Genomic DNA, 22,265 nt, shown 5'->3' on the forward strand with positions numbered 1-22,265 from the left:
AGTGACAAAGGGGACTTAAAAACCAAAGTATGTGAAATTCATGAGGCAGTAGCTGGGGAGTGGCAGAAGTTGAGATGGGACAAAGGAAGATTTGTACAGGACTCAGGACAAAGGCTGGGGTTCATCTTATTAGAAAAACAAAAGAAAAACCAGCTAGTAAAAATTACTAAACTGGCAAAACAGCATGTGTAGAACAGCAAACAACAGACTTTAGCAGTGGGTTCTCTTTTAATTTAGTTGACTGTAGACAGAAAGTAGTAAATGCTGAAGGGAAGGGCAAAAGACCCAAAATATAGGATAGGAAATAGATGGTGTGTGAAAATATTGTAAATAGTGATGCACTGAGGTTTTTTGTTAATGTGCTTGTTTTGGCTGGGGTAGAGTTAATTTTCTTCACAGGAGTGCTGGAAACAGTGTTGGCAACAGAGATGTTTTCCTTATTGCTGAGCATTGCTTATACAGAGTCAAGGCCTTTTCTGCTCCTCACCCCATCAGCAAGTGGCTGGGTGTGCCACAGCCAGGACAGCTGACCTCAGCTGACCAAAGGCATATTCCATACCATATGTTGTCATGCTCAGCATATAAAGTCAGGGGAAGAAGGAAGGAAGGAAGGGGGGATGTTCAGAGTTACGACATTTGTCTTCCCAAGTAACTGTTACACGCGATGGAGCCCTGCTTTCCTGGGGAATGATGAATACCTGCCAGCTGATGGGAAGTGATGAATGAATTCCTTGGTTTGCTTTGCTTGCGTGCACAGCTTTTGCTTTACCTATTAAACTGTCTCCCTATTTCAGCCCACATGTTTCACTGCTTTTTCTTTACCAGTTCTCTTCCCCATCCCACTGGGGCGAAGGGGGTGTGAGAAAGAGGTGCTTAGTTGCTGACTGGGGTTAAAACACAGCACTTAGTAAACAACTCTGAAAGGAACTCTTCATTCATAAATAGCTGGGACACATTAATCAGCTAATCCTTGTAATATTTTATGAAATACGTGTCATGACAGGTAGTAAACACTGGAGGAGAGTGGAATTAATTTCTAAGATCTAGCAAGCAGTAAAATTTATCACAATTAAGAACAGGTAATAAGAGCTGCTATCTCATTTACTGGCACTTTTTGTAACACAAAATAAGCTCCAGTAACCAGTTCCTGCAGTCTTGTCTAACATGGGTTTGAATGGGTAATGTCATGCAAGTAATCCCTTTGGATTTAGTGGAATTGTATTGTGACAGCAAGTGTTGGAGGGCCCAAAGCCAGCATGCTGAATCCTGTTGCACAATAACTGGAATAGTTTGAAAATTGAGACATCAGAGCTTCTCACAGTAGCGGAGATATAAAACTAGAGCAGCTATATATTTTTTTTTCTAATTTAGTTGATTTATACCATAAGCAATATGTAAAGCTGCCAAACAAGTACCATATTCCATCCTTAGAGAAATAAAAATGAGGCACATAAATTGCAGTAGAAATACTTTACAGAATAATTTTGAGCATTTAGAAGTGTTTCTGATGTCAATTGGACTATTTCTGGTTTTCATTTCTCTAAGGAAGTTATAACTGCTGAAACTTCAGGAAATCATCAATGTTACGTGCTTAAACAATCATAGAGAACTTTTGTGTTTGCAGAAATCCAGAATTCTTGTCTTGGAAAACTGCATTTTATATATATATATAAAAATATAACAGGTATTTTATTTATATATATAAATATATGTATTTTATTTTATATATATTATTTATAGATATAGAATATATATTATTTATCTGTGTATAAATATAACAGGTATTTTTAGCATATCCTAAACCATTCTGTTAATCGGACTTGCTTCTGGCAAAATTCAAGAAGTAAAAGTTTCTTTGCTTTGCTATGTTCCAAAGTAATCCGTGAGGAGGAGAGTAGCTGCTGCTGCAAAATGTTCTTGTCAAGGCTTTGAACCCATGATGTGAAAAATTACTGTGTTTAATTAATTTTTTTTTAATGTTTTTCATATATCATTGGCCATATCAGCTTTTTTCTGAAGATCCCAGTGCATTATTACTATGACGAGCTCTCACTAAATTTTTTTCTTGAAGGCAAACATAATCTTTGTTTCTGTTACACTTAGATTCTGGTATCTAAGAATATTTACATTGTCACTCATCAGTATGAAGTTATTTGCTTAACCATAAATGGAAACATGAGCATATGGTGCTTTTTTCTGTTTGCTCTGAATCTCTGTAAATTCAGTTGCTACATGGATGTTACCTGTGTTTGCCAAACTGGGATTTCTTTCATCTTTGCATTGCCCCTCTCTTCCCACACTATTGTTATCTTTTGGTTGTAATTTGATTATGTAGTAGATGTAGCTCTAACTGAATTGTTCCTCAACCATGGGGTGCATGGCATTAAAGAGTTGAGCATAAACACTAGTTTGACACTTTGATCTTTCAGCACTGTCCATTTTCTATGCTCTAAGCACTGGGAGGAGTGAGGGTAGAGTTTGCAGGTAGACTAAAAAATGGGTTGTTTGGTGTTAGAGCCCTTTCAGTTCTTTCAGTAACAAGATGAGAAGAAATGCTGCATTTGAACTCAGCTTTGATGAGCTCACAGCTGCAAGAAAGAGTGGTTATCCCAGATTTAGGGTTATCATACTTGGATACTGGCTGAACTGAAGAAATAAGCTTATTGTTAAAGAAAAGATTCTTCTAAGAATAACTTACATTCCCCAGAAAAGTTTAACTTGCTTTTTCTTTATACAGAGCAGAACATGATAATTTTCCCATCCCTACTTGCTAAATGTTGGGTTTCTGTTAAGATTTACTCTTTCCAAAAAAGCTAATGATATGTCTTTTGCTTTTCTCTTTCAGATTTCCTTATGTGGTCAAGTAGATGTGTTTATTTCAGCCTTAAAATTGCTGCTGCCAATGCTTGCTATGGCATCTGTGGCTTCACCAGTTATATTTAAGGAGTTTTGTCCCTTATATTATCTTCTCAATGCCATTCCTACAAAGATCCAAAAAGGCTTTCGCTCTATTGTGGTATACCTCACAGCGCTTGATACCAATGAAGACTACATTGCTGTGGGGAGCAGCATTGGAATGCTTTATCTCTACTGCAGACAATTAAACCAGATGAAAAAATACAATTTTGAGGTAAATATTAAGTTTTTGGTCTCTTCTAGTGAAGCTGAGTTTCTCAGAATTGAGCTGCTGTTTGTGTGTCATTAACTTTGTGAGTTTTATGTATGGTTTGTTTCAACAGGGGAAGTGTGAATCTATTACTTTCGTAAAGCTGTTGAGTTGTTTTGATGATCTGGTTGCTGTTGGTACAGCCTCAGGTCGGGTTGCAGTTTTTCAGCTTGTGTCTTCATTACCTGGAAGAAACAAACAGGTAAATCTTTGTATTTAGCTGAACTTCTCTGAGGTTTAGTATGGTGAATCCTAGTTGAGTGTTACTGTGATATTTATTTTTTTTGTAATAGTGAAAACCAGGGGATTTTTGCCTGATCTGTGAATATGTTTTAGGCTACACATGTTAAGCTTCTAAAAGCAATAATCTTAAAGCATGCTTTTTATTGCAAAAGATATATTTAATCAAAAATGCTTTTGATAAATTCCTTATTTATAGTAACTGGCTGAGCTGTTCAGTGGTGGGGGGCTTTTTATAGTTTAGGTTAAATAAAAACTAGAATGACCTGCGCTTTTGTATTTTTTTCTCCAGTTTGTAAGAGTCACTGAGAAAGGGCTTTATATCTCCATTTTCTCTTCCTTTCATTCTTGTATTGCTTTTGTATTGTTTCACAGCTTCGGAGATTTGATGTTGCTGGTATTCACAAAAGTAGCATTACAGCATTAGCTTGGAGTCCCAATGGAATGAAATTATTCTCTGGGGATGACAAAGGGAAGATTGTCTACTCTGCTCTAGACCTAGACCAGGTGAGCGTTTATTATAGAGACCTCAGTTTCCATTCACAATTTTCTGAAAGGGTGCTTATGTGTTTAAATATTTAGCAGTTAGTTAATTCCTTAGTATCACGTATTTAGTTGAACAGTCATATTGGTATGCATACTCTTGGCCAGTTGTGCATGCACTCAAGCGGACAACTGTTGGATATCCTTTAAAACTGCCTTACCTTTTTAAAAAACAAAAAGTAAACCCAAAAGTGGTGATCTTTCTCACTTCATCACATTTCTGCCTGAAATGTCTATCATATCTTCCTTCAGCCAGTACTTTATCCTTTGTTAGGAAAGGGTACTTTTGAATGGTGTGATGTTGCCCTTGTGATCTTTCAGAATCTGTTAGTAATTTTTTTCAGTAATTCTTCAGCATCTCAGTGTAGAGTGTAGAATGAGAGTAATATTTGGGTTCTACTGTGTGACTGTAATATTAGCAGTAAATGGAAATTTTTTACTGTCTTGTTAATTAATACAGGCCTGGGATGTCAACAGAATAAGTATTAACTTGAATTTCTATGTGGGAGAAAAGGTTAAAGAACATCCATTCTGATTTACCTGTGATTTTCCCTTATTTGATTTGACAGAAAGGTTTAACATCTCCAGATGTAGTGATTGAGTCGGCATTGTATGACCTGGCAGTGGAGAACAAGGAGAAAAATGTGTCCTGGAGTTTCCGTGGATTTTAACTGAAATGTGTTAGCTAGTATTCCAAGAGAAATTGAATTGTGTAGTGTGCCACTGTGGTACATACAGTCTAACTCCCCTCCTATCTGCATAAAGGAACTCCACATTCTTTAAGTGAAATTTGTTCAACAGTATATTTGTTTCTTTATTTGTTTTCTCTTTCTTTGGTTTATTAATTTCTTCAAAGTGTTAGTTATTACCTTATATTTTTAGAAAGGTTGACTCTTGTTAATTGCACATGTCTTTAAAAGGGTATTTGCAACTCCAACCTTGTATTGGAAGAGCCATCTTCAATTGTCCAGTTGGATTACAACCAGAAAGTGCTGCTGGTGTCTACTTTACAACGAACTCTGCTTTTTTACACAGAAGAGAAATCTGTCAAGCAAGTTGGAACACAGCCCAGAAAAAAGTAACTCTCATAAAATCTTGGTGCAGGCACATCTATTAATTCTAGATTTTCAGAGTGAATTACAGAAAGAGTGATCTAAGCAGAGAAATTAATACCACACAGCAGTCCGCTCATAAAAAGTTACAGTAGCTATGTGTGCTCAGACATGAATGACAATTTACAAATATGTCAAAGTCATATTTTCAGGCCACTATTATGCAGAAATATTTAAGATGTTTTCTCAGGGTTTAGACTGAAATCACTGCCAAACTTCCTCTGCAGTTTAGTGTCCCTCTTGGTTTACCGTCACTTGGTGTGAGCAAGCATTGTAATTGTCCCTCTAATGGATGGTATAATATCTGATGCAAAAGCCAACTCAGGATCCAAAGTTTTCTTATGCTCACTGAAGTGACTTCAAAGGGAAAATGTATAGCAAGCACTTAAAGTTGACTTGAAGGCTAGGAACTTCTTGTATGACTTTCTGGCATCTTCCTTTGGGTAATCATTCTTGGATATGAAGGAAGAGGGAACACAGTCTTAGAACAGCATGACTGTATCTAGAAGTAAAGGAAAATGACTCTTGAAAGATGATTTATAACATGTCTTTCATACAGGATGTGAATAGTAAGAGGAATGCCAAGAACCATCTTGTGTACAAGGGCTTTTCTTGGGTGATAGTAATAGTGGTTTTATGCATCAAAGATGAAGATTTTAACAGTTGAGGTCTTTCCTCAAGTGCTTCTTGCATGTCGAGGTAGTCAGTTTCTTAACAGTAGTTTGTAGTGTTTTTCTTGGTTTTCATTAATTCTGGGAGAAGGATGACTGCATAGTAGGATCTTTGAGATGGGCAAAGTACTGTTAAGGCTATGAAGATGGTAGGAGAAGTCATTTAACTTACCTAATAGATGTAGTATCTGACATCTAGAAGAAAGGGAAAAGTTGTTATTTGGGAACACTGTTCTTGTCTTACTGTAACCACATTTCTTCAAATGTACTTCAGACATTTGACTGAATACTTCAAAGTTATTTTTGTTAATTTGCAGTTGTAAGTTTGTGCCTTTTTTTTTTTTAATTGTTTCTAAGTTGAGTATATAGCTTTCAAAATAAGTTTTTCTTTTGCATTTTAGCACTGGCAAATTTGGAGCATGTTTTATACCTGGTCTGTGTAAACAGAGTGACCTGACACTATTTGCTGCCAGACCTGGGCTTCGTCTCTGGAAGTCTGATGTTCACGGAACTGTTCAGGCCACATTCTTACTGAAAGATGTATTTGCTGGAGGAATAAAAACTTTTGAACTGTATCCTCGTTTGGAACCACCTGACAGAGGAAGTTACAGTTCCCCAGAGAAACACCTTGGGCTTGTTTCGTGCTTTTTCCGAGAAGGATGGGTGCTGACCTGGAATGAATACAGCATCTACTTACTAGACACTGTGAACCAGGTAGATTAATCTCGTGGCTGTGTGTTTTTTCTTGGTTTTGTTCGTGTTATGCCATGAAATTCTGTTTGGGTTATCCATTACACTTTGATGATTTAAATCCGTATTTAAACCTAACAAAGAAGCCTTTATTCTCTCCCCCTTCAAGTCGTCATTGCAGTGATATAGTCACACACTAGCTTGGTGTATTATGTATAAAAATTAAATATATTTAAAGCTTTCAGTCCAGGTGTTAACATCACAATCAATTCTGATACATAGCAAAACATATATAAAAAATTCAGTAATGCAAAAAGCGGTTTAGGTCTATAAAATGTTCCTTTCTATTACTGTTGGTATCTGAAAAAAAACAAGTGTACCATTTTATTTGGTATAGAATGAGCTGTTCACTATTTTCTTTTCTTAAAAGAGCATATGAAAGTGAGTAGGATCTAGTATCTTTGTCTAAAGCTACTTTTGTACCGTGGCTCTTTTTTCTGCATCCAAATTATATATTGTTATATTGTTGCTGCTAGTTTGGACAGAGAAAATGAATAGAGCTATGGAATTAAAATTAGTATAAAAAAGGAGCTGCATCATGATTAAAGGGTGCTTTCCTGTTTCTTTTTTCTATTTTATTTTTATAAGATAAAGTCTTTATTCTCTAAGCATGACCAGCAGGTCGAAGGAGGTGATCCTGCCCCTCTACTCTGCTCTCGTGAGACCTCACCTGGAGTATTGTGTGCAGTTCTGGTGTCCTCACCATAAAAAGGACATGGAACTGTTGGAACAAGTCCAGAGAAGGGCCACGAGAATGATCAGGGGACTGGAGCACCTCCCGTATGAAGACAGGCTGAGAAAGTTGGGGCTGTTGAGCCTGGAGAAGAGAAGGCTGCGTGAAGACCTCATAGCAGCCTTCCAGTATCTGAAGGGGCCTATAGAGATGCTGGGGAGGGACTCTTCATTAGGGACTGTAGTGATAGGATAAGGGGTAATGGGTTCAAACTTAAAGAGGGGAAGTTTAGATTGGATGTAAGGAAGAAGTTCTTTACTGTAAGTGTGGTGAGGCACTGGAATGGGTTGCCCAGGGAAGTTGTGAATGCTCCATCCCTGGCGGTGTTCAAGGCCAGGTTGGACGAAGCTTTGGGTGATACGGTTTAGTGTGAGGTGTCCCTGCCCATGGCAGGGGGCTTGGAACTAGATGATCTTAACGTCCTTTCCAACCCTAACTATTCTATGATTCTATGTTGACTAAATTCCAGTGAATGCTTTTGTTAAAGAGTATGTAAATTTGATGCCAATTATTTCTTTCTGTGTTGATTATTTTTATAGGCTTTGATTGGTGGCTTGGAAGGATATGGTGATATTGTGTCTGTGTCTTGTACCAAGAATGAGATTTTTTTCTTAAAGGGAGATAGAGACATAATACGAATTTCAAGTAGACCTGAAGGAGTATCATCAATAGGTTTGTATAGATCAGCAAATTTTAATATGTACCTCATGGTACATGGTGCCTATTGTACTTTTCAATATAAAACCCCAAACCAACCAAACAAAAAAATCCAACCTTACCCAAAACAGAACAAACCCCCACACAAAAAACATTCAGCTTATTACAAAAACTTGCCAGGTTCTGTAGAGTTATTTGCCAATTTCTACAGGTTATATTTAGAGATCTGATTTATCTAATCATCTGAGCTTCTGGTTTTGGCTGCAGTGAGAATAGGAGCACTAAGAAATTAATTGTTGTTCCTTTTCCTTGGGAGTGGATCAGCATGATCCAGGCATGTCTTACCTGTGTATTTGAGAACTTATTCTAAACCATAACTTAAAGCAATCTGTATTCCTGATTAGGGTTATCTCTTTACTGATCAATCTCAGTTGTCTGGGTTGGAGATACCTGAATATGTTGATTCTGTGCCACCTACATTCCAGAGGAAATCTTAACCTTCCCAGCAGTGAAAAAGGAACTGGCAAAACCCCTAAAGAACACTCACTAAAATTGCAAAAATGATTTCAGAGTTTATTTTCTTATTTGTTGCCATCCAATTTCAGCATCTGTGTTACTAGATCTCTCTAAAGGGGATTAATAATACTTTCTTGATGATGGTGCTTTCTGATTTCTTGGTCATAAAGATTGTAAACACCGTTATCCAGCATATTACACTAACCGAAAACTGCTTACGCGCTTAAAATACTCCATCTCAGCTTTGTATTAGCAAAATGCTAGTAAATATGCTGTGAAGTCTCACTGAATGCTAGAGAGCTTAACTTTCTTATCATTGCAGGTAATGATAGCTTTAGTCACTTATGCAGTTATTTGCTTCTAAACTTCTAGGCGGTGTTTATTATTTTAATTCTAACTTCCAAGTAGAGTTTGAAAGGAGCCTTCTTGATTTATATTATATTCTAATTACCACAGTAGTTTAGCTGGTATATTTTCCTTGATTTTTTTTTAAGATACCGAGTGTTTGAATTAAGAAATTAAAGCAGGGTGACGCTTCAGTGTGTGACACAGTTGGGTCTCCCAAGCTAAAGACTGCTATCATTCTTCATACATAAACATAAATTCAGAATGTAACTAATTGAAGTTTGATACAGGCTTTGGGGTATTTCTTTTACTAAAATAATTTCATATAGATTTATTTATATGAATATACACTCTGTGTGTGCATATATGTATTTGAAATGTTGTGAACTTAGTATATTTTTCCATTGCAAATACCTTCTTTTCTTATCAATAGGTGCATCTGTATCATCTAGCCCTTTAGTGGAAACAGATAAAAAATTGGTTACTTCCCCTTCAGTTACTGGTGATAAAAATGACTCTGATTCCTTAGTGAAAGATGAGCTGGAAACTCCAGCGCTATTGGAGAAAAGTTTTGATAGAGTGGGAGACATGAGCAATGAAACAAGAAAAAGGGGCTGCTCTGTAGTAAGTGAATCAAGAAGCAGGAGCAGTTCAATCAATTCCGTGGACAGTGGCTCTAGCTTTATGGTATGTGCAGACCAATTTTCAGAAGCTCAGAGAGAATGTCAGTTTTCTTCACAACGTTTCAGCACAATCAGTTCTGAAGATTTCGATCAAGAACTCATTGTAAAGCCAATTAAAGTGAAAAAGAAGAAAAAGAAGAAACAAGGTAGGTCTAGCAGAACTTTCCCTGCCACTGCTTATTATTAGAACGTGTTGCTTTTTATGTTTCACACAAAGGAGTGTTTGTCATGCTTTGTTTGTATTGTAGTCATGCTCTTGAGATACTTGAGTGGTTACAGTGGGCCATTTATGTTTAAGATAAAAGCCTGTTTTGAAAGTGATAAATTGATTAAATTTTTTTGCATCTATTTGTTTTATTTTTTTAACTTTGTTCTCCTTTATTTAAACATGCTTAAGGTTCTAATGTATGGGTTAATGGTAACATACAGTGGACTCCACTTCCAGTTCTATGTTGGAATTCTATAAAATCTGTTCTAAATCATCCTATTTAGAATATCTGGCAATGTCTTTGCTGTGTCTTTTGTTTTGTTAAAATAGTGTGAGTACTTGATGGTTTTAATTGTTTACTGTGTTGGTGTTACAACTTTAAAATATTTTGCTAGCAAGACTATTTTGGCTTTATATGTAATATTTAGCGTTGAAGTTAAAAAAAATTAGTCAAAATTTAGATTTAACTCCATTCTTCCCCAACGATAAAAATGTTAGTTTCTTACTTTGCATCAAAATTTAATAGATTTTTTAAATTTTATTTCTCCCTCTTTTTGTTTTGTTTTATGAGAACAGAAAGTGGCACCAGGAAAAACCACAGCTCTCTGGAAGGAACACCAATTTATGAGCGTCAGCTATCTGGTGATAGTCCGCATTCTTTGAATGCAGACTCCTTTTCCATCACTTCCAGCCTAATGAGTGGTAGCACTGATCGTTTGAGTACTGGATCTCCAGATCAGGAAAGCATGTGTAGCGTAGAGTACCATACCATCTTGCAAGAAGATAATGGTTCGGAAACTTTCAGTGTCCTACAGTCTCCTGAGTCTGCAACTGTACTAATTAATGAAGAAAATGGAGATATGGTTGATGTACAGAAACTTCCAAACAGTGACAGTGGCACGGGTACTTCAACTGTTATAGATGCTTTGACATCTGACTCTCCTCTAATCCTCACAGAAGACTTGACAAGCAGCGTTGGTGGTGAAGGTAACGGTAGCATAGTTTCTGTAAGCAATGAATGCTGTCTTGGAAAGCTGAACCAAGAGGAGGAGCAGGATTTTTCTACATTGTGTAAAATGGATGAAAATCTGGATAAAATGAAGCTGGAGGATACCGAAAAATCTTTTGAAGAGCCAGACCTCACAGACCAAGTGCTTTTGGCATGTGACAGCGCACTTGGTGTTCAGACATCACTGACACCAAAGGAAAGTGATGAAACTGGTAGGGAAGACCAACAACTCTCTCTAATACACAGTGCTCTGTCAGATCCTTCTGTGCTCCACTTTGACATGTGTAACCATGTTTATTCCGGCAACACTTCCATTTCTGGGTGGAATTTTGAAGGTGCAATCAAAGCTAAATCTAGTACTAGCACTGCTGAATGGGTAAGAGACACTCATGACAGTAAGACTGAGAAATCTGCATCTAGTGATGAAGAGGATATTTATGGGCATGGATTACCGTATTCATTCTCAGAGACCAGCATGCCTGAAGTTGGTGCTGGGGCTGGTTCCCAGGATGTGGCCAAGAAAAGCCCAGATGAAATGACGCTGTTAAAATCTGACCAGGTATGTGTCTTCTATTTAGTTAAAATACATAATTGCAGCATTTTGAAAGAAGCATTCACGTAATTGCAATCCTTTACTACTTCAGGAAAGCAATTTTTTTCTTACCTGATTTGAGTAAACAAGTAAAGCATAAAGCCAAACAGCAATATATACTGTAACTCTTACAAAATGTGTTGTATCTGAGTTTAGAAAGGTTGATGTGTGCTTACAATGTGAAGAAGCTGCACTGTCTGTATTATTCCCAGCTCAACAAAAATGCTGTCATAAACCCATCCATCAAAGAGTGAACAGCAAAACCAAGTCAAAGTCTGCTCCTTGTTTTAACCTCCAGTAGCCCAAACTCTGCATGATGCTGTTCCCATTTTCAACTGAATTAATGGGGAGTTAATGCTCATTATCTCACATGGCTGGCCCTGGTTAAGGATTGTTTTACTTGCAAATACTCAGAATAAGGATTAGTCTTTCTTTGTGCCCTAGGTAGCAGTTAGTACTGTTTAAAATGTTGTTTTAAATTTCTTTTTAATTCATTTTAAATGCCTTTTTCTGTTGTTTCTGTTATCTATTCCTTCATTGTTATTTTGTGGATGAGCATTTCCAGAAATAGTAATTCACATATGAACTATAGAAAAGAAGTACTAAAATTGATTATGAAATCTGCAAAATTGCCAAAACCACTAGGAGTTTTAGCAGAAGTCTTATGAAGAAAATACAGTTTTTCTAGGTTGGGGGTTGTGTTTCTTTTAAAATCTGTAACAGCCTTGTATTGAGATCAACCAAATACTTGTTGGTAAAGGTTGAGTTGTAAGATGATGAAATCCTATCTAATAACAACTGCAACCTGAAGTGTAGAAGACTTCTTAGTTTCAGGTTATGATATTCTTAGTCTCTGGAATGTTTAGAAAAGCTGCACAGATGCTTGTATGTGTATGCACACACAGATGCTATGATCGTGTATGCACTGCTTACATGACCTCATGCAAGCTATCAGAATTTAAACTGGCAGTCTGTAGACCAAATTTCTGCAATATGTGGCTCATTTACCATATGGTTGAATATTTAGCTGCCTGCATTTCAGCTATCTTGTTACCTTTGCTCATCACTGGGCTACAAGACAGACTGTACATTTTTATGTATTCTTTTTGCATATGGTATTTAAGTGTGTGTTCTTTAATAAGAGAAGGTTTTCCACTTTTGAAGGTAGGTGACAGTGTGGAGGTTGGGGGTTTTATTGCTAAAACTTTTGTTCTGGCAGTCTTATTTCACAGTGCAAACAACTTTAGAGAACACTGGCAGATGACTTATTCATTGATGAAGGTACTTATGCACCTTAAGTTTAGCACTTCTTAAATCAAAATATGGGAGCTGCTATGCTTATATAGACATTTTCTTGTGCAGTTTGAAGACACCTGACACTGTTCTGACTCTACAGTTTGCAGAGAGCTGGATGGGGTACTCTGGCCCTGGTTATGGCATCCTGAGCTTGGTTGTCTCAGAAAAATACATTTGGTGCCTGGACTACAGAGGCAGCCTGTACTGCAGCGCACTGCCTGCCGCGGGGCTGCGGTGGCAGAAATTCGAGGAGGGGGTACAGCAAGTGGCAGTTTCCCCTTCAGGTTGGTTGGCTTCCTCTTCTCTGTGACCCATAAATACAAAACTTGCACATGCTTGTGCATTTCTGTTTCTTTCTTATCTTTTTATAAATAATGGGTATTATTTAATTAGGTGAAACTGGTTATTTTTCTGAGATTACTGATACGGTTCAGTGCATGCATAATTTCCACATGGGCAGTTTATTATTATCTTAATACAGTATTTCCAAAACCTGCGTTGTATGAGGCTTGTTTCATGTAAAAGTAGTGTTGTGGGTTTTGTTGTTTTTTTTTGTTGTTGTTTGTTGTTTTGAAGTCATACTGGGTGATATGACTGCATCTTCACTACTTCTGTATACCATAGTGCTATGTTCTGTTTTAAAGTGGCTGTCTTTCTAGCAGGTTCACATTGCATTTTGGAAAGTTTTTGACATTTGTGTGCCTGATTAAGATGAACTTCAAAAGTAGCAGTTCAGTGGTAGGCAGAGGTGAATAAAGATGTCTTTGTCTATATAAAGCCTGGGTTTTGCTACAGAGTTGCTTATGATTCCCAAATCTAAAATTCCTTTAAATGTAGAGTTGGTTTTGTGCATGGGTTTGTTTGTTGATTTTCGTGATTATTTTTTTTAATACTAAAGAAAGAAACTTAATTTTTTGTGCATTTGCATATGAGCTTGTTCCGGATGGTTGGGAATAAGGATTATGTTGGATTAAAATTAAATGGGTTTTGGTTATAAACTTGCATCATTTTTGGCCTTCCAGATTGTTCCAGGACTGGTGTGAAAATACAAGTTTCTCAGACATTTTCCTTACTTAGTCTCCTGCCTTGCCACTACTTTTCTTCCCCTGTCATCTCTAAAAGCATATGTCAATATTCCCTTCTCTCTGTAGGGGAAGATTTGCTGTCTGTTTCAAGAAGAAAGATGTCCTATTTGACCTTTATATTGTTGCAGAATGACTCTAAGAGCAGGACCATAGAGTTCTAGAGGCCTGTGCAAGCAAGGCAGGGGGTGGCCCCCACAGGTGGCCGGAGACCGGACCTGGGAGGAGAATGTGGAGGAAGCTGTGGGGGCTAACCAATACTGTTATGCCAAGAAGGAGTGGCTGAATGCCACTCCTATATATGTGTGAACTGCGTCACAAATAAAGTAGAAGTTGCTTATCACCCATATTGGGTTGGCCTGTCTGCTTCTCCTCGCCGCTTACATTATATGGTCAAAAAAATTTAAGAGTAGTTGTACTAGGTGAGATCATAGTTTCATCCAGCTCAGTATCTCGTCTTTAACAGTGGTCAAAGCCAGATACCTGCAGAAAAGTAGAAGCAATGGTGTAACATCTATGACATTTGGCCTTGGTGGTTTCAGATTGAAATTACTGGCAGTTGAGAGATCGCTGGCAAAAGGTTGTTTCTCTCTTTTTTTTATCCCTCAGTTTGAGGTACTCACCCATTTTTTAGTTGAAACTATGGCAATTTCTAGCATCCATGTTTAATTGTGGGTGTATTAACCCAAGAACATGTTAACCACAAACACTAAAATGCGATCAAATGTTACTTTGTGGAATTATAAAAAGGAAGTTCATACGACAACGTGCTGCTCAGGTACGAACTGACATGGACACCAGGCAGCAGTTAAGTTTGTAATTCCATTTGGTTTTCTTTTTCTGAGCTATCCTTGCTAATTCATGTGAGGGAAAAAGTTCTCAGGGTGGATTTGTACAGTTGCATTTCTTAGTTTTCTTTGCTTGTGATGTGCTACGTAACAAGAAGGTAATACCACTCCCACTTCAGTGTGAGACAGTTACGATTTACTACTAGTATTTGTAAAAGGTGAAAGTACTACAATTAACCCCTTTACCTTTGTCTGCTGAGGGTGTACCAAACTAATACAGAAGCAGAATATAGTAGGCTTATTTGGCCCTTGTATGGAACTTGTTCTGTTAGTTTTCAGTGTTAGTTTTAAGGAGAAGTGACTTGCATTTGAACATTTAAAAAATCACACATGCTGTAATGGTAAATGTTCCTAGAAAAGCTGGCCACTGTTCTGATCTTGCTGTAGAAAAAAACCCCAAAACTGTATTTTTAGCTCTTGCCTTTTTCGTTTAAATGCTACTAGTTTGTCTTTCCCCTCATTAGTTTAGGTGGAGGTAGAACAAGTGGCTGTCTGTTACAGTAATTGCCAAGTGATACTATGTTCTCTCTTAACTCCTCATACAGGGGCTCTTCTCTGGAAGATTGAGCAGAAGACTAACAAAGCATTTGCTTGTGGAAAAGTAACTATAAAAGGAAAACGCCATTGGTATGAGGCCCTACCCCAAGCTGTGTTTGTAGCTTTAAGTGATGACACTGCCTGGATTATCAGAACAAATGGAGATCTGTATCTGCAAACAGGTACTTGAATTAATTGCAGGCTCTTTGAATTTTTCCAAGCTAAGATTAATAGAATTCAAGTCTATGGAATGATCACAACTTGTTTTAATCTGTTATCCACAGCCATGACACAGAGAAACCTTTTTATCTTGAGAAATGGTTGAAAACAGTTCTGAGATTCTGTGTAATCAGGAGACTGGAAAAGCCAGTTCATGGCCACTCTGGGTTTTTTTTGTGCGGTGTAGAGTACATACAATATAGAGAATTTATGACATGGAAAGGTCTTGTGATTTAACCCCAGCTGGCAACCCCAGCTCTCTTACTCACTCTCCCATTGGTGGGGTGGGGAGGAGAATCGGAAAAAGGTAAAACCCATGGGTTGAGATAAGAACAGTTTAATAACTGAAATAAAGTAAAATATAAAAATAATAACTAATGAAAAAAGAGGTAACAAAAAGAGAAGGAGAGGAGTAACACCCAAGAAAGACTCATGATGCACAATACAGTTCCTCACCACCTGCTGACCAATGCCCAGCCTGTCCCTGAGCAGCAATCAGTGTCTCCCAGCCACTCCCCCACCCATTTCTATACTGACTGTGCTCTTCAGAAGAAATTAAGGTGAGGGGGGCAAAAGTAAAGGAAAGTAGAGGCTGTATGTTTTGAAAAGGACAGATCTGTTGGAGGTAAGGATTACCACTTGGTAATAAAAGGAAGGTATGCTGAGACAGAAGATCATGAAGTGCTTTAAAAGTATAGGCGAGTGATATGTATTTTATGTGACAGAGAAAGCAAAGCCAGTGGAGGAATGGAATGGGCTGTGGAGCAGCAATCTTTACAGCTGCGTCCTCATGGGATGTGAATGGGACAAGAATCAAAAAAGGTATACTGCAGTGGCAACTTTGAACTCATAGCCTTAGTTTTATCTGCTCAGTGACTAGAAGAGGATGCAAAGAAGGTGTTATGCAAACAAGAGTCAGGGTAAATACCAGGAGCTAGGATGAAGAAATGAGCTCCAGGTTTTATAGTTAAGGGAGAAGAGTATCAAGGACTCTTGGGCATGCAGGCTTTGCAGAGAGCTGAGTTGGTAAGGAAAAATTACAAATCACAGTATCACACAGTATCACAGTATGCTAGAGATTGGAAGGGACCTCGAAAGATCATCTAGTCCAATCCCCCTGCCGGAGCAGGAACACCTAGATAATGTTACACAGAAAGTGTCCAGGCGGGTTTTGAATGTCTCCAGGGAAGGAGACTCCGCAACCTCCCTGGGCAGCCTGTTCCAGTGTTCCGTCACCCTCACTGAGAAGAAGTTTCTTCTCAAGTTTAAGTGGAACCTCTTGTGTTCCAGTTTGCACCCATTACCCCTTGTCCTATCATTGTTTGCCACTGAGTAGAGCCTGGCTCCATCCTCGTGACACTCCCTCTTTATATATTTATATACACTAATAAGGTCACCCCTCAGTCTCCTCTTCTCCAAACTATAGAGACCCAGCTCCCTCAGTCTTTCCTCATAAGGGAGATGCTCCACTCCCTTAATCATCTTGGTTGCCCTGCGCTGGACTCTCTCCAGCAGGTCCCTATCCTTCTTGAACTGAGGGGCCCAGAACTGGACGCAATATTCCAGATGCGGTCTCACCAGGGCAGAGTAGAGGGGAAGGAGGACTTCTCTCGACCTACTAACCCCCCCCCCCCCTTCTAATACACCCCAGGATGCCATTGGCCTTCTTAGCCACAAGGGCACAGTGTTGGCTCATGGTCATCCTGTCGTCCACTAGGACCCCCAGGTCCCTCTCCCCTACACTGCTCTCTAACAGGTCGTTCCCCAACCTATACTGGAACCTGGGGTTGTTCCTGCCTAGATGCAGGACTCTATACTTTCCCTTGTTATATTTCATCCAGTTATTCCCTGCCCAACTCTCCAGCCTGTCCAGGTCTCGCTGGATGGCAGCACAGCCTTCTGGCATGTCAGCCACTCCTCCCAGCTTAGTGTCATCAGCAAACTTGCTGATAGTACACTCAATTCCCTCATCTAAATCGTTGATGAATATATTAAATAATATTGGTCCCAGTACTGACCCTTGAGGCACTCCACTAGATACAGGCCTCCAACTAGACTCTGCCCCATAGACTACAACTCTCTAGCTTCTCTCCTTCAGCCAGTTCACAGTCCAGCTCACTACCTGATCATCCAGACCACACTTCCTCAATTTAGCTGTGAGGATGCTGTGGGAGACTGTGTCAAATGCGTTGCTGAAGTCAAGGTAGACCACATCCACCGCTCTGCCGTCATCCATCCACCGTGTTATTTCCTCATAAAAGGCTAAGAGATTGGTCAAGCATGATTTCCCCTTGGTGAAGCCATGTTGACTGCCCCTCATAACCCTCTTATCCTTGATATGCCTTAAGATGGCACCAAGGATAAGGTGTTCCATCACTTTCCCAGGGGTGGAGGTGAGGCTGACGGGTCTATAGTTACCCGGGTCCTCCTTCTTGCCCTTTTTGAAGACTGGAGTGACATTCGCTTTCCTCCAGTCCTCAGGCACCTCTCCCGTTTCCCAAGACTTGGCAAAGATGATGGAGAGTGGTCTAGCAATGACTTCCGCCAGTTCCCTCAGCACCCGCGGGTGCATCCCATCTGGACCCATGGATTTATGGACGTCCAGATTGCTCAACTGGTCTCTAACCCATTCCTCATAGACTAAGGCAAACCGCTCTGTTGACCTGACTTCATCTGAGGTCTCAGGGGTACAGGGCTCTTCAGGACTGCCTGCAGCAGAGTAGACAGACACAAAGAAGGCATTCAGTAACTCTGCCATCTGTGTATCTTCTGTCACCAGGGCACCCATCCCGTTCATCAGTGGGCCTACATTGCCTCTGGTGTTAGTTTTATCTGCCATGTATATGAAAAAGCTCTTTTTGCTGTCCTTGACCCTTCTTGCCAGGTTTAATTCTAAGGAGGCCTTAGTCCTCCTAGCTGCCTTCCTACATCCTCTAGCAGCAGCCTTATATTCCTCCCAAGTGGCCAGCCCCTCCTTCCATGACCTGTAAACTCTCCTCTTCAACTTGAGCATACCCAACAATTCCCTGTTTAGCCACACAGGTCTCCTGGCCCTCTTCCTTGACTTCCTACGCGTCGGGATGCTCCGATCTTGAGCTCGGAAAAAGCAATCCTTGAATGCCAACCAACTATCTTGGGCCCCTTTACCTTCAAACAGCCTTGCCCATGGGATTTCCCCTAGCAATTGCTTGAAAAGGCCAGAGTTTGCCCTGCTGAAGTCCAGGGTTGCAATTCTACTTGCTATTCTACTAGTCCTATCACGCAAGATCCTGAATTCCACCATCTCGTGGTCGCTGCAACCAAGGCAGCCCTCAACCCTTACTGCTTCGACCAGACCCTCCTTGTTAGTGAGAATGAGATCCAGCAGCGCTCCTCTCCTGGTTGGCTCATCCACCATTTGCAGGAGGAAGTTATCATCCATACACTGGAGGAACCTCCTGGACTGTGGCTGGGTTGCTGAGTGGTCCTTCCAGCAAACATCAGGGAAGTTAAAATCCCCCACGACGACCACGGCCTGTGACTGTGAGGCCGCTCTCAGCTGCCTGTAGAAGGCCTCGTCAACTTCCTCACCCTGATCTGGTGGTCTGTAACAGACACCCACAACAGTATCGCCTCTGCCAGCCTGCCCCTTAATTCTCACAAATAACATGATAAAGGAAGTACTGGAGAAGTAAGAGGAGGACTGGCCAAGAGGGAAACATTAAGACACACTAAAGCAGGACATTTCAGAGTGGCTATCAAAATTCTTACTTATTTTCCATTTAATTCTAGTACTTTCCTAATGTCTCTTGTAGATTTAATTGCTGTAGCAGGCATTCTTCTTCAAGACATTCTTCTTGAATAAGAACTGTTTAAATGGACAGCATCTTTTCAAAGATAGTCTTATTTTAATTGAGTGTAATAGTTACAGAGAAATCAAGGGACCTGCCCAAGGTCATATGCATAGTGGCAACAAGCATGGATAGTGGTGATAAGGAGTGAACTTTTGATGGCAGTCACACAAGGCTCTGTGGAGATTTGAATCATAATTTTTTTGCCTGTGAGAGATTGGTGTGATTACATCTGGTTACACTCTGGTCTTTGAAGGGTACTAAAATTGTCTTCAATGCCAAAAAATTCTCAGTTTATCTTTGTTGTTAATGTGTTGCAACCAGTGCTGGTTGTTTCTCTAGGATCTTTTTGTTCCCTCCACTGTCCTGTCTAACTTCCATAACAGAAGTGTGTGCTCAGAGGTTAGGAAATGAGCATTCTTCTTGTTATTTTGGAGTGTCAGACAGATGAGTCTGTTCATACTTGCTTTGGCAGCAGGAGAGGATTAAGCAAAGGCTATATGTGTCTTGAGGTGTTTCACATACAGTTGTGTAAATCAAGCGGCAGTATAATTGTGAAGATCTGTCACTCTAGATTATATGTATAAATGCGTGCAACCTACCTGTGAATCTGCCAGAACCTGTCTCCTTTCAGTACTACACACTATCATTGCATGCTCTTTTGTAATTGCTCTGCTGCCACTGTTCACATCAGGTTGCTTCTATCCCTAGCATGTTCTGGGTGAAAGTTCTTCCGTTACTGCCTTTTTCTTTGGTGTTTCTGTCAAGGTTAATACAGGCTTTATAAATGGAGATTCTTGATACTAACACTAGGGGGAGAAAAGGAACAGAAATGACAAGACTTGTGTTCTCTGCAGGATGTTGAAGGACAGTGTTATAGTTCTTAAAATATAAATTCAGCTATATTAGAGGAAGTGATTAATAGTTTATATAAAGAACAGTCAATCATGAAGACAGTAATCAAATGAAAATTTTAGCATGTCAGGGATATTCCTTCTCCTTATTTTTTTTGGTTGGGTAGCTTTCTCTCTTTTAGTTGCAAAAAAGCCGAAGTTTGTAAAGCAGTCCTCATTTTTTAATTTCTAGGCCTGAGTGTGGATCGTCCTTGTGCCCGAGCAGTAAAGGTTGACTGCCCTTGTCCACTGTCGCAGGTTACATCCAGAAATAATGTTGTGTGGGCACTGAGTGAGCAGCGGGCCCTGCTGTACCGGGAGGGAGTACGCAGCTTTTGTCCTGAAGGAGAACAATGGAAGAGTGATATTGTCAGGTAATGACACTGTGGTGGAACAGCATCATAAGCAGGATGACACAAAAATTATTTTCAATCCTGGAACTCCTTGATGTTTGAAAAAGTGAAACCTGAACTCATATGTACACTTACCATGTGTATGTTGATGACTGGCTGCTATATAATGAAAGATGGTCTAGTTCCTACCTCCATTCCATGGGTAGGGCCCCCATCCAACCTGGCCTTGAACACTTCCAGGGATGGGAATGTCTATCAGTATGACTTTTTTTATTAAATACTGCTTCTTTAATCTGTGCCATAATGGCTTTAATGAGCTCTTCAGATATGCAAGTGAATTTTTTCTGAGATTAAATCTCACCATTTCCTTGGTCATCCACACAGCTAGGGATAGGCACTTCCTAGTCACAGATTTATATAAACATTCTGGGCAATCGGTATTTAGCTTTGTACTGTACTAACGCAGTAGTTAGTTGATGGTAAAGTTAAAAGCACTGAGTCTTTACTGCTGAGAGAACCTAGAATACAGTCTCTCTTATAGCATCAGCCTGAAACAAATACAAGAAGAAATTCCAGTTCTTGTTGTCATATGATTTTATCTTCTACTAATATCCTGTTGGGAAGCTTTAACTTGTAGAACCTCCCAGCCTGATATTTAGCCCTTGAAAAACGCCTTGTTCAAATCTGGAATTTACATGTACTTCAGTTAGTTTATTTAAAGAAAATATCTGCTTAACCTACACCTTAGGTACAGTTAATGTTCTTGGGCTTTGTATTAAAATTGCCCAAAGCAATCTGTCATTGTTCTTAAATTGTTGAGAAAGGTTCTCTGAAAGAAATAGCATTGTTGGCAACCTTCTAATTCTCTGATCCTGTTGACTTTCCAAGCTTCAAAACTGTTTACTTATCCAGGAAACTTACATTCCTAAATTCGACATTTATCTCTGCCGTATAATTGAGTTTTCTATTTATGGTCCCTGAACTGCTGATATTGTTCTCAGAATAGGTCAAGAAAGTTGGAGGAGATACAGTTATGAAATTACTTTATCAAAAACTTCAAGAACACAACTTTTTATTTCTTATTTACTAAACACAGTTTTTGTTTAGTTACATTGTTATGTATCCAAGTTTCAAATCTGAAGTGATTTTTTGAAGGACTCTTGTTGAATTGTTTTTACTTCTGCAAACTCATAAAATTTGAATTACTGAATAACTGTGAAAATTTGAACGCAAATGTGGTTTTGAGCTTGGGCACACTGAGTTCAATCATTTTGAACTGCTGTTAGCGTTGTAGCAGCTTCCTCAAAATACTGTAAGCATAAATTTGAAGTAAGGTTTTTAATTTTTTACCTGTTTGCATTTCCAGTGAAATGCAAGCTTTGGAACCAGTGTGCATAACGCTTGGAGATCAGCAGACATTATGGGCTTTGGATATCCATGGAAATCTGTGGTTCAGAACTGGTATAGTTTCAAAGAAACCACAAGGAGATGATAACCATTGGTGGCAAGTAGGCATTTTTTTATTTTGTTCTCAGTTTAGTCTTTCACCTTGGGTTTATTATTTGCATTGTTTTCCCATGAGAGTCTAAGATAAAATTCAATTAATTGTTTGGTCTATTATAGCACTCTTTATTCAAGATATTAAACTTGCAGTGTGGCCAAGGCTGAAATCGTTTTTCACCTTTGCTGTAAAAAAGTGTGGGGAAAAAAATTTCATGGTCATCCCAAACAGCATCACAGCCATCTTCAAGAACACAAGAAATGCTCTATCAGGTCATATCAATGGTGCATGTAGCTTGCTATCTTAACAATGGCAATAGGATGTGCTGTTCAGGCAGAGCATTCTGTTTAGGCAGAGCATTCAAGTCTGGCTGCTGAATGCAGTCTTTTGTCTTTAGTAGAATCGTAGAATAGTTAGGGTTGGAAAGGACCTTAAGATCATCTTACACTAAATCATGTCACCCAAGGCTCTGTCCAACCTG

At 39.2% G+C, this 22,265-nt stretch overlaps 1 protein-coding gene across 3 annotated transcripts in view; it reads left to right on the top strand.

The window, feature by feature from the left end:
• Window positions 1-22,265, top strand: part of TECPR2 (tectonin beta-propeller repeat containing 2) — a 48,274-nt gene that overhangs the window by 3,025 nt on the left and 22,984 nt on the right. For all 3 annotated transcript variants that reach the window (XR_009966505.1, XM_062627909.1, XM_062627910.1), the window contains exons 2-13: window positions 2,846-3,130; window positions 3,240-3,368; window positions 3,782-3,913; window positions 4,870-5,027; window positions 6,134-6,446; window positions 7,755-7,887; window positions 9,167-9,562; window positions 10,201-11,192; window positions 12,622-12,805; window positions 14,997-15,170; window positions 20,124-20,304; window positions 21,650-21,791. Coding sequence is in view for 2 of the 3 variants with exons in the window: in XM_062627909.1 (XP_062483893.1) it covers window positions 2,903-3,130; window positions 3,240-3,368; window positions 3,782-3,913; window positions 4,870-5,027; window positions 6,134-6,446; window positions 7,755-7,887; window positions 9,167-9,562; window positions 10,201-11,192; window positions 12,622-12,805; window positions 14,997-15,170; window positions 20,124-20,304; window positions 21,650-21,791 (3,162 nt within the window). In the remaining variant the exon portion in view is untranslated. The remainder of the gene's footprint in view (window positions 1-2,845; window positions 3,131-3,239; window positions 3,369-3,781; window positions 3,914-4,869; window positions 5,028-6,133; window positions 6,447-7,754; window positions 7,888-9,166; window positions 9,563-10,200; window positions 11,193-12,621; window positions 12,806-14,996; window positions 15,171-20,123; window positions 20,305-21,649; window positions 21,792-22,265) is intronic.

This window comes from Pezoporus occidentalis, unplaced genomic scaffold, assembly GCF_034315485.1.
Source record: "Pezoporus occidentalis ecotype Australia unplaced genomic scaffold, CSIRO_AGI_Poc_V1 ctg31, whole genome shotgun sequence".
NCBI classification, from domain to species: Eukaryota; Metazoa; Chordata; class Aves; order Psittaciformes; family Psittacidae; genus Pezoporus; species Pezoporus occidentalis.